The sequence below is a fragment of the Aplysia californica genome, unplaced genomic scaffold, assembly GCF_000002075.1.
Source record: "Aplysia californica isolate F4 #8 unplaced genomic scaffold, AplCal3.0 scaffold00164, whole genome shotgun sequence".
NCBI classification, from domain to species: domain Eukaryota; kingdom Metazoa; phylum Mollusca; class Gastropoda; order Aplysiida; family Aplysiidae; genus Aplysia; species Aplysia californica.
Genome location: NW_004797434.1, coordinates 917,364 through 929,746, shown reverse-complemented (window position 1 = coordinate 929,746; position 12,383 = coordinate 917,364). Strand labels below are relative to the sequence as shown.

The following is a 12,383-nucleotide window of genomic DNA, read 5'->3' as shown; positions in this document are numbered from 1 at the left end:
GGGATAGGGGGTGGGTGGCAGACGTTCAAATCATTGTTGCCCGGAAAGACTAAAATAATTCTACTGTGAGGGTGCTCCAATACAGCACTTTTCTTGTAACTATTGTGGCATCGTGGTGAAATCATGCGCTTGTCAAAATAATGATAACGAAGAAACTGGCAAGCATTTGCCCATTTGACAATTTTTTATCGAATTTATTGTTGTTGTTGTTGTTGGTGGTGGTGGTGGTGGTGTAGGTGATTTGTCGGTTTGTTTTGGTTCCTTCAGCATCTTTTATGTCCATTCAGAATCATATTTACGGGTGAATTTAACTGAAAAACGTTGACGAAACGCACACACGAAAAAATGTAAATTTGCAGTTTCCAAGGTTACTCCAAGGTTGGAAGGCACCAAACTTTGATGGTCATTTTCTCGTTAATTTTACTTCTTCTTCATACGGCGACCTATGCCCCCTTCACTTGCAAGTATCTCAAATTCTATTCAAGATTAATGGATACTTTTCATCAAACAAAAGATAAATGGACAAGCTTTGAGGTGATATCAATAACTTTATACGCCCTAAACCTGACGAGCGTCTGATTCTACTGCGTCGCGACACGAATTATTGTCACCCGATGAGGCTATAATAATTACTCTGAAAATAATTGATGTTTGAGGATTTTTCATCAATACTGCAATTTTCTTTTCTTACTTGTATAGTGGAACCTACTCTGACTGCTACCTATTTAAGACGATCACCCGTACAAAACGACCACTTCCATTTCTTTCCTAATTGTGGTTTTGTTTTGCTGTTGTTGTTTTTGTTTGTTTATTTGTTTGTTTGTTTGTTTGTTTGTTTTATACTATAAGACATTGTAAGACGGCCACAAGAAGGCCCCTTTTCTTCTCGAAAATGGGTGGACATCTCAAACTTTTCGACAGTGTTTCTTGTGTTCTAGCGTTCATCCCTAAATTGGTCTTCCTAACCAGGAACACGGAATGGAGGAGGAAAAGGCGGTGATGCTGAAAAGACAACTTGTTAAAGCTTGGGAGAGAGCCCTGCTGAAACCACAATTGTTCAGTGAAGATGATCAAAATCCTGAGATGAGGGAGGACGTACCGCTTATCATTAAAGTTGGGGAGGAGTTGGAGGCGGGCCATCACATCCCAAAGGACGATTTCTCACGGGCCTTTGGTCAGCTGATAAATTACAATTCCTTGCTGGCGAGGAATATTCTTGAAACGTTGGTAAGTGGAATCTTAGTGTTGCAGTCTCAGAGATTGACCTTGATCATCAGGAAAGTGGACCAAATTTCATCATCATCATCATCATCATCATCATCATCATCATCATCATCATCATCATCAACAACAACAACAACAACAAAATCATCATCAATGTTGCTGTGTAATACGAGAATATGAGGACTTAGATATTTTTGGAAATTAATTGCGCAGTTCATGTATTACATTCATAAAAACTGTCCAGCTTTTCGCCCCGACCAGACTTCATATTATCAGTAATATTACTCCATGAGCAGTTTAACGTTTCAACTTCTCTTCATCCTCCAGGTCAATTTTGAGGTGGCGTCGGTGGCCAAGTGGTTAGACTACCGGACCCGTAATCGTGAGATTGCGGCTTCGGGGGTTCGAGCCTTCGCTCGGTCCGACGTAATTGTGTCCTTGGGAAAGAGACTTTACACAAATTTCCCATTTGGTTCGGTCCTTTCGGAAACGTACGTTAAACACGGAGGCCCTGCCTCTTTTAAGTGAAGAGTGCTGACAAAATGTGTTATTTCTCGGATTCGAGCCCTATGGAAATAGATACATTACGCTTATGGGTGAAGTTTTTACAATTTATAAGTATGGAATGATAAAAGGCATGCTACCGTACACTAAAAGAATAAGGGACCAATATAGTATCTACAAATTTAACACTAGGGTCGATTTTTAGCCAATATCGATTTGTGGAGTGCGAGATAAGAAACTCATTTTATCAGCGCGCCTGTCTAATAATATACAGGCGTTAAAAATATTATACCATGTCACCATTTCCACCAGGTCAATGTCTTCTTCGACATGTTCGACAAAGATGACGACGGCTTTATTTCTCCCCAAGAGCTAGAGGTGTTCATGAGATGCCTGGGAACAGACCAGGCTGAAATGGCTCAGCTCGCCCTCTCCTGTCTTGACACTGACCGAGACGGAAAACTCAGCAGAGAGGAATATGTCGGCGGCTGGTGTGAATTCCTCCTCTCTCAACAACTGGATCACCAATTTATCACAGCTTTTGCACCTCATTTTTCCTAACCTAAACAGACTTTCGTAACTTTCTTATTTTAAAAAAGCCCCCCAAAAAAGGAAAAAAGAAAACTAACGCAGTATCATGCACACTTGAAATGTCAACGAAACTCGCTGGTCACTTCTGTTATAAATGTAGCTGTATGGTTGTTGTTTGTTTTTGTTTTTTTCGAGTTTCTTTGTCTTCTGATTAATTAAGTCTTGCTGTCTGATCATTTACTTTCGTTGTCATCTGATAATTCCATATGGCGTCCATTGTTGTGCCTGTTGGGTATCGTGTGATTTGCATAATTTAAGTTTTGGGTTTCCTAAAGGTTGTTTTTTTAAAAATCCCACGGCCTACATTGCAGGGGCTCAGACACGCCAGTAGCGGCATCCTAAACATACACACGCGCGCACACACACATGCATTCACACACACACACACACACACACACACACACACACACACACACACACACACACACACCCACACACACACACACACACAAACACACACACACACATACACACACACACACACACACACACATACAAAACAGCAAAACACATGCGTGCACGCACGTAGTGTTGATAATGATAGGGTAGGGGCGTTAGACTCACTAGATCTATACAATGTTGCTATTCTCACCAGGTCAATGTTTTCTTCGACATGTTCGACAAAGATGGTGACGGCTTTATTTCTCCCCAAGAGCTAGAGGTGTTCATGAGATGCCTGGGAATAGACCAGGCTGAAATCGCTCAGCTTGCCCTCTCCTGTCTTGACACTGACCGAGATGGAAAACTCAGCAGATAGGAATATGTCGGCGGCTGGTGTGAATTCCTCCTCTCTCAACAACTGGATCACCAATTTATCACAGCTTTTGCTCCTCATTTTTCCTAACCTAAATAGGCTTTCGTAACTTTCTAATTTAATTTTTTTTTTTTTTTTTTTTTTTTTTTTTTTTAAAATAAAATTTTAAAAAGGAAAAAAGAAAACTGACGTAGTATCATGCACACTTGAAATGTCAACGAAGCTCGCTGGTCACTTCTGTTATAGCTGTGTGGTTGTTATTTTCATTTGGTTTTTTTTGTGGGTTTTTTTCGAGTTTCTTTGTCTTCTGATTAATTGTCTTGCTGTCTGGTCATTTATTTTCGTTGTCATCAGATAATTCCATATATGGCGTCCTTTGTTGTGCCTGTTGACGGAAAGCTCAGCAGAGAGGAATATGTCGGCGGCTGGTGTGAATTCCTCTTCTCTCAGCAACTGGATCACGAATGTATCACAGCTTTTGCGCCTCATTTTTCGTAGCTTAGTAGCCAGCCTTTCGTACCTTCACAACTAAGCTTAACGACTGGCGTATCATCAAGGACCTTTTTATAACTTCCTTGCATATAATATGCACACTTGAAGCATCAACGAAACCCGCTATAATAGTCATCTCTGTCATAGTTTTTTCTGGGTTTTTGGTGTTTTCTTTTTTGTCTTTTTTGTTGTTTTTGTTTTTGTTTTTCAAAGTTTATTTGACCTCTGATTAAGTCTTGTGGTCCGATATAGGCCTAATTTTCACTGTCTTCTACTAATTCTGTCTGGCGTTCTTTGTGACTGTTCATTAGTGTGGTTTGTAGGTATAATTAATTATTCTTTGAACCACGGCATCCATAGCAGAGGCTCTTTAATGCATATGTACCTGTAAACACACACAACACACAGAGCCCCCCCCCCCCCCCCACACACACACACATACGCATACATAAGCGGGTGCACGTAAAAGCACTAGCTTTTAACCTGTCACAGTTTATGCCAACAATTACATTACAAACATATCTGAACATAATATTTTAAAAGAAATAATAATAATAATAATAATATCATACATGCAAGGCCTATATTATATTAGGCCTATTATTGTAGGCAACCCACACCTTGACAAAGCTTGGTTGTTGTTGTTGTTGTTGTTGTTGTTGTTGTTGTTGTTGTTGTTGTTGTTGTTGCTGCTGCTGCTGTTGTTGTTGTTGTTTTCTTTAAATTTGTAACGGGCTACATTTTTGTTCCTTGTATTAACTTTTTTTACGGGCAAAGCCGTTTACACACTGTTCTGTTACGTTGAAAATGTAAAGTTGGCATTTTCTCTATTTTTAGCCGTGACATATTATTATGATGTAAGTTTGAATGTGAATCAAGTGCAAGGAGAAGTTTGGTATGAGAATACATGACTGCTATGACTGCCTTATTACGCTTGAGCGATGTGTTTTAGTTAGCAAACCCAAACAACATGAAAGTGCTCATGAATCTCTCTGACTCTTATTTCCGTTACTTTTCAAGTTATTGTAATCTATTTTAACAAATGTAGATTTATTTTACATTTTCCTTCAATTTGGATTTCCATTGTAAGCCATACAAAGCCTTAGTTTGTAATTATTATGAACAGAAAACTAATAAATGTCTGAAATCTGAGTAAGATCGTTTCCTGTTTTCCTGAGTCTGAGATCTGATCCTGCTGGAGACAGCACAGTGGAGACCTGTCTCAGTTCGTTTCACGTTTGAAAAGTGTAGGCAAGTTACAATTTTTTCTCCTAGCGGGAATATAGATCTATGTAGCACAGTTTGGAATCATTTAATGATTTTGTGCATCATGAAAACCTATATTTGTGGATCCTGAGCCTGCTTTTGGTTTTGGATTTGGATTAGCCGATTTTACAAAGTACAAAGTACCAAGGTCCCAAGTCCAAGTTCTCAGTTTCAAGATAAGCACATGGTGCTTCTTTCTTTGTTCAAATGGAGTGATTTAAAGGTAAGGAAGTGCAGGAATATATTTTTCAACGAAGTATATTCAGACCCGGTAACCGGGAACAAAGTCATGAAGTATACAGACCCGGTAGGGGAACTCTTTTGTGATTTCGGAAAGTTTCAGCGCCCAGACCCGGTAGTATGGGTGAGGGTGTGTGTGTGTGTGAGTTAGAGAGAGAGAGAGAGAGAGGGTGACTGCTTGATTGAAATTATGACATGTTCTTTTCTTCAAATTGTGATTCCTCCAACTTCAAAACGGGGGAAAAACGATCGTTCATCGAAAAGACATCCGCAATCTTCATTTAGATTTAGATCTAGATCTAGGCTAGCCTCGAAACTAGATCAATGATTTATATATATATATATGTCTGTCTAGATCTAGACCTAGGCCATAGATCTAGAAGAACCTAGTTCTACCCTGAGCCAAGAGGGTGCTGAAACTTTCCGAAATCACAAAAGAGTTCCCCTACCGGGTCTGTATACTTTGTGACTTTATTCCTGGTTACTGGGTCTGTATACACTCCCATTTTTTAAACTCCCTCCTGATAGTATCATCTAGGTTATACATGTGTCATGACGCTCGTCAATTTTTGGGCATGTGGAGTAATTGGTTCATCTGAAAGCTGATTTATTTGCCTTGCTTCCCCGTGAAAGATCCATTTATCTTGAATAGAACTCAAGATATTTGCCATTGAAGAAAGCGATCTCGAGAACGCCAGGTTTCTGTGGGGAAATTTAGTGAGAAAATGGCTGTCAAAGTTTGGTAACTGTGATAGCTAAAGAGTCTTTGAAGACTGAATAATGAAATATTTTATGCCTTTAATCAATGTTTTTCATTAAATTCACTCCGAAATTTGTTTTTATATTTGCCCATATAAAAGAGATTAAACCAAAAAATAAAGTTGTTTTTTTTACTTATACACCCGTCACCCATCTCATGTTCATGTTTTATATATATATAAATACTTCTTTTCTAGTAGTATTTTGCATGCTGAACACGAATATAGCCTTAATTTTTGCCGCAAATCAATAGTTATTGAGTTATTGATCTTTGAAAATAGTAAATTTAACCAGGGTTTTAGTGGCCATATGTGTGTTCTACTCTACAGCGAAAATTATGGCAGTTTAGCCCTCAAATCAATGCATCTATGTGTGGGTGCATTAGTAAAAATTTACCAAAATAAAAATTGGATAAAAATTTCCAAACTGGCCGAAAGATGCCTGTTTCTCCGATCTCTTTATTTTGGGGAGTGCCTGATTTCACCATGCTGCCTCACATAAGCTTGATCATGACCTTGATCCTTAGTTAAGTTGGAACAGAACATGGGTTAGAAACACCATATTGTAGTTATCACAAAAGTGTAGTCTAGTGATACTTTAAATGTATGTTAATAGTCAAAGAATTGTTAAATCAATGACTTTTGTATGATTTTCATGTTTAGAATACATTTCAGTTAGCAACTGGTTTTTATAAATCTACTTCCTTACAATTAAGTGTGCATTTTTTATTCATCACAATTATTTTATTCCCATTGATTCGTTTCTTTTTATTCTACTCACCCTACTTATTTTGTAATTATGTTACTTTAATTTCATTGCCTCTCAGTGAGTAATGTAAAAGGAATGAAACTGACTTGTGATCCTCGAACTATTATCATTTCATGGACATTTCATAAAGATTTTAGAACTTATGAAAGTTATTGTTCAACATTTCAAATGAAAGAAAGACCCCTCGATTCGATCCTCAGTCCTACTATTCAGAATCAAGACAAATTCCATTGCTTTTTGCAATTCCTTTATAAATGTAATATTCACACTTCTATGTTGATTTAGAGCCCATACTTTGGAAAGTGTAACATAAGCACTGACAGAGCTTGCACATATGTACGTGTGCTACTTTTGTGTTACTTTAACTTTTACCCAAGTCAGTATTGAAAAGTTTGTTAATTTACTTGAGCAACAAAAACATTTTTCGTTTCTCACACCCTACTCAGGTGACTTTTAGGGCTTGTTCCTCCAGCTGTGGTTGATGTAAAATTTCTATCATTCTAATTTCTTTTCCTCCGATGTAATTTTTCAACAGCGGGCATGTCATAGTTCATACCTGCAGAAGAGACAGCATATTCTTCATGATATATATCTGGCATTTGAAGACGTGTGCTCATTGACAGCAAAATGAGTTGCTTCAGAGGTCAAATGCACGAGTATCGTGAAATAGCCATTGATCGTTTTGATGGTGGAAATCTTCGCTGCACAGCATTTTTCTTATCACATTGCCACAAAGGTACGAATAAATTTATTTCCCCTTTTAATTCAGTAATGAAATGAATATCATCAACTCGGCAAAAGAACTTTGTTTTACTAATTTTACTGTTGGAAATATCTAGAAAGTGGACTTCACATCCAACAAATTCTCTGTGTTTGACCTTCAATTTCACTGATTTTAAGATTTTATTCAGGGTGATATCTGACAAACATAAAGATAGCCCAGTAATGCTCTGAGAATATTACAAATACATCAAGCTGCAGTGCGGTGCTCTTAACAAATAATTGTTATTGTTGTTTTCTTTTTCTGCCCTTTTCTTACTTCACAGTAAAATACAGTTTAGTTAAGAATGTAAGAATGAGAACTTTCTTCTTTTCCTTGATGCCATTGCAAATATATGGGACTAGCATTGACTGCCTTTAATTCTTAAACTTAACTTATATATAAATAAGAAACGAGCAATCTCTCGTGGTTTATTCTCTTGCAATATCAATTTCATTTCCATCGTGATCAATTACTAAAACGATCAATACTTTCAAGTTTCACATTATGTCGGTGTTTTGGTGCTCACGGAAGGACAGCTGGTGCTATCCTCTATTCTGCTGGCATTTCCACTTAATTCTGGGCAAAGTTATCACTTGACAGTGTTGGGATGTGGTGCTCATAATATTTTGTTGTGTTTGTGTGTATGAGAGAGAGAGAGAGAGGGAGAGAGAGAGAGAGAGAGGGGTGTTGAGTGAGAGAGAGAGAGGGAGGGGGATGGAGAGAGAGAGAAAGAAAGAGAGAGAGAGAGACAGGGGAGAGAGATAGAGAGAGAGAGAGACAGGTGAGAGTGAGGGGAGTAGGAAAAGGAAGATGTCAATTAAAATGTTGTTTCTTAAAACAAGAAATGTTATCGATCTTGCTGAAAAGATTAATATAGGATTCTTTCTACTTTTTAAAGTATTATGTAGTTATATGCAAGGTTTGCAGTATAAAATCTCTGCAAAGAATAAATGAAAAGTTGTAGAATAAAAGCAGTATATATTTCAAAACTCTGTGGAAAACTCTGTGGAAACTCATGCGGCATTTTGGAATACCTGAGAAAATCGTTAAGCTTGTGAAGGCCACCTATGATGGAACAAGCTGCCAAGTCTTACACGAAGGACAGCTCTCAGAACCATTCCGGGTACAGACAGGAGTGCGACAAGGATGCTTGCTGTCCCCTTTTCTCTTCATACTGGCAATTGACTGGGTCATGAAAGAAGCCACCAGAGGCAAACGTAATGGAATACAATGGATCCCTTGGCAGCAGCTGGACGATTTGGACTTCGCCGATGATCTTGCACTGCTCTCTCACACACATGCTCAGATGCAAGAAAAGACCAAGGAATTCAACAGCCTATCAAGGAGTGTTGGCCTACGTATACATCCAGGCAAGTCAAAAGTAGTGAAGCTAGGAAAAGTTTCAAACCTTGCTGTGACAGTGGAAGACACTCCCCTGGAAGAAGTGGACTCCTTTACCTACCTTGGAAGTGTCATCGATGGTAAAGGTGGAACTGAGGCAGATGTTAAGCAAGAACCGCCAAGGCAAGGTCAGCCTTCAAGCAATTATCAAAAGTCTGGAAAGCAAGCAACATCTCACTGCGCACCAAGATTCGACTTTTTAACTCCAACGTCAAGTCTGTGCTCCTCTATGGCTGCGAAACTTGGAAGACAACGAAGACAGTACTGAATAAAGTCCAGACTTTCATCAACAGATGTATGAGGAGTATTCTAAGAATTGGGTGGCAGGATAGAATAAAAAATGAAGAGCTGTGGGAAAGGACAGGACAAAAGGATATAGAAGTAGAAATAGGACTAAGAAAGTGGCGATAGATGGGACACACCTTAAGAAAGCCCAGCGGAAACATCACAAGACAGTCACTGCAGTGGAACCCACAAGGAGCACGAGGCAGGGGTAGGCCATGGGAAACATAGAGGAGATGCGTGGAAAGGGACATGAGAGAAATGAAGCTCACTTGGAACGAGCTTGGAAGGATGGCTCAGGACAGAGATAAATGGAACGAGCTTGTGTGGCCTATACCCTGCCATGGGTGAAAGGCATTGATTGATTGATTGATATTTCAATTAATTTTTTTTTCATTTCTTTATTATGCTCACTGATCTTAAATAACTTTCTTTTTAAAACCCTTAATATTGATATCAGTATAACCCTTAATATTGAGCTCATTATAAATAAATGAGGAAGAGAATCCATCATTATTTTCTCCTTTTGTCTGGTTATTTATATCTTGATCAGATCACATGGTTGGACTTTCAAACCCAGCATTTTTGGATCGATTGTCATCCAGGTATTGTTATGATTTCGACATTTTCATAGTAACTTGACAGTGCTGAGCTCAGGAATTTCAAAATCCAATTTAAATACTTTTAGAGCAATTTGAATTTCTAGTTGTTTTTGCATTCAGTTTTACATCTAGGCGAATGTGTAATCTGCTGTATATTTTTTAATTTAAAAATCTTGTTATATGAAGTTCATAAAACTTCAGACTCTAACAACAAAAAAGTGATAGACTAAGTAGGAAACTGGAACAAAGAAGAATATTTTTTTTTTATGAACTTCTACTTCCCATGTTCTGTCTTTGTGTGTAGTACAATCTAAAAGAATTCTTTGAATAATGGGTTTTCTGTTTGCCTACTTTAGAAAAATTAAAATTTAATAAATTAAATTGACAATGTAGATTGTGCCGTTTTCTTTTTCTTTCATCCAATTATAGGATTTTATAATGCAAAGTTTGCTAGGAAATTTTCAACACTCATTCATACAAATTTTGTCTTTGTTTGATTATGCTGTTCATTCAAGTTTTTAGTCAGATGATATTACTATTTATAATAAAATGTTTTTAAAAATTAATCTTATTATGGTCTTATAGAAGCACATGTTTTATTATTCTTTCAGAAAGAACATTTTCCTTTACTGCACAGAAGTTACAAAACTGCTTTTGTTAGCAGATGAAGAATTCAGATGTCTGAAAAATTATATTGTAAGTATGATGCTGCAATTTAACATGTCTTGTATACAGTTAGTCAAGCTCTTTGAATGACTTATTGCAAGGCAGCAAATCTGATTAGAACAAACATTATGTAATGGCTGGCTTTTGTCTTTGCTTGTTCAGATTACTGCCTTATTGTCTTTTCATCTTCTACGTAATACATGTAATTCTATATTTGTGTTCTATTTTCTTGTGAAATTTGGGGAACAAAAATATAGAATAATTTTTTATCCAAATAAGAACCTCAGGTGTTGCAGATAAATAACTTGTAGGTAACAAATAATTTAGATACGCTCTCGAATATTAGAGATTAATGCATGTATGTAACTTGCCTATTCTTGACGGTATATATGGATGATTGCACAACTTTTTGTTTTCACCCATTTGGAAATATTTCATAAATTGTATAATTGTATTTGAAAATTGGGTGATTTTAAAAGGCACATTAGTTTTATATTTGCATGTAAAGCTATTGAGTGCTTTTGAGTCTGTGAATGAATCAAATTAATGTTTTATACTTGTCCTGGCCTGAGGAATATGTGCTGTGAAAATTTCCCTACTCTTAATGAAGAATGTCACAACTTAAAAGTTCTCTCGTGTCTGTTTTCATCACCAGCAAGTTCTGCAAGTTGGATTTTCACAGCCAGTAACTGTTCAAGGTATAAATTCTTCAGAGGTATGTGAAGTTGAAATCTATTTCTACCAATTTTTTTTCTAGTATTTGGACTCCTTTCAATGTATTCTAAAGTTTTGGAGCTTGAGCTAGTAAATATGAATTAATTATTCAGTGTTGTTCAAATGAATTTTACCATTTTTACAAGTTGATTCTTTGGTTGTTGCATATTATGATTGTGCGTATTCAAAGCATCATTTGGCATATATTTACTGCATTAAAAAAATATATGTATTATTCGAACCAATATTTTTTTGTTAATACATCTACTATTGTTGTTTCTTTCAATATACTGGCCAGTGCTTGTGGAAGCTACTTTTTCATTTTTTCTAATTTATTTTTGGTCAAATTTATTAGAAAAAATAAAAAAGGGTCCTTTGAAAATTTTGCTACACACAGTCTGTCTTTTTTCAAATACACTTTTGCACATGACCTATTCTATACAATTAACTATCGATCTCTTCTTTATCATGCATGTTGAAATGTTGAAGTATTTCTCTCAAAATATGAGAAATACATTGTTTAAGGTTATTCCATAAAAAAAAGAAACTGCAGTGGCACATGTTATGCTGGGGTGATGACCTGCTGAATAAATTCTAAACAGTGATAGAGCTTCTTTTTTTTTTCTCCAACCCTTTTGTGACCTATATGACATATATGCCGTTCATCATTTTCCCTTTTATGGCAAAGGAGCCAAGATGCTACTGTGACGTACAGCGTTCGTCATGCCTTGCGAAGCACGAGAACCCCATGATAACGAACGCCATTCGTCATAGGCTGTATTCTGCATACTGCTTCTAAGCATTAGACGCATTTCGTAAAACTGAATGCAGGTTTTCACTGAGCGACACTTTTTCTGTTCTAAAAAATCTTTTCCTTTTAGACATAGTAGTATTCACAAACCAGGTAAAATTACAGGTAACTGACCACTAAAGCTAGCGCTACTCTTTGTTCCTGGGATCCAAAGCAGAGCCAGGTATATCACAAACTGAGTCACAAAGAGTCACGAAGGTTGCCTCAAACAAGAACAACAACAAAATGACTCATCACGGCTGGGCTTTTTTTCAGCGGGTCATCATCCCAGCATTACACGTGTCACTGCAGTTTCAATTTTTCACATTATGGCCCTTTATGATATTTCATTCAGCTTTGAAATTTGATACTAAAAGGTTTTTTTCTTTGTTGTACAGGATGATTACATAATCAACGTCACTCCTATTTCTGCTGGTCATTGTCTGGGCTCTGTGATGTAAGTATACATATATGATAATAATAATCAATGATTCTTCTTCTTCTTCTTCTTCTTCTTCTTCTTCTTCTTCTTCTTCTTCTTCTTCTTCTTCTTCTTCTTCTTCTTCT

The 12,383-nt window shown here is 37.0% G+C and overlaps 2 protein-coding genes across 3 annotated transcripts in view; both read left to right on the top strand.

Moving 5' to 3' along the window:
• LOC101851496 (sarcoplasmic calcium-binding protein) overlaps positions 1-2,427 on the top strand; it is a 9,584-nt gene extending 7,157 nt beyond the window's left edge. Inside the window, exons 3-4 of the mRNA XM_013082229.2 lie at positions 970-1,227; positions 2,041-2,427. Coding sequence (XP_012937683.1) covers positions 970-1,227; positions 2,041-2,289 — 507 coding nt within the window. The 3' untranslated portion in view covers positions 2,290-2,427. The remainder of the gene's footprint in view (positions 1-969; positions 1,228-2,040) is intronic.
• Positions 2,428-4,273: 1,846 nt separating this feature from the next.
• The window catches only part of LOC101851265 (protein artemis), a 23,191-nt gene continuing 15,081 nt past the window's right edge, over positions 4,274-12,383 (top strand). For both annotated transcript variants that reach the window (XM_005097813.3, XM_035969651.1), the window contains exons 1-6: positions 4,274-5,054; positions 7,134-7,334; positions 9,598-9,649; positions 10,258-10,342; positions 10,968-11,027; positions 12,215-12,273. In XM_005097813.3, coding sequence (XP_005097870.1) covers positions 7,226-7,334; positions 9,598-9,649; positions 10,258-10,342; positions 10,968-11,027; positions 12,215-12,273 — 365 coding nt within the window. In that variant the 5' untranslated portion in view covers positions 4,274-5,054; positions 7,134-7,225. The remainder of the gene's footprint in view (positions 5,055-7,133; positions 7,335-9,597; positions 9,650-10,257; positions 10,343-10,967; positions 11,028-12,214; positions 12,274-12,383) is intronic.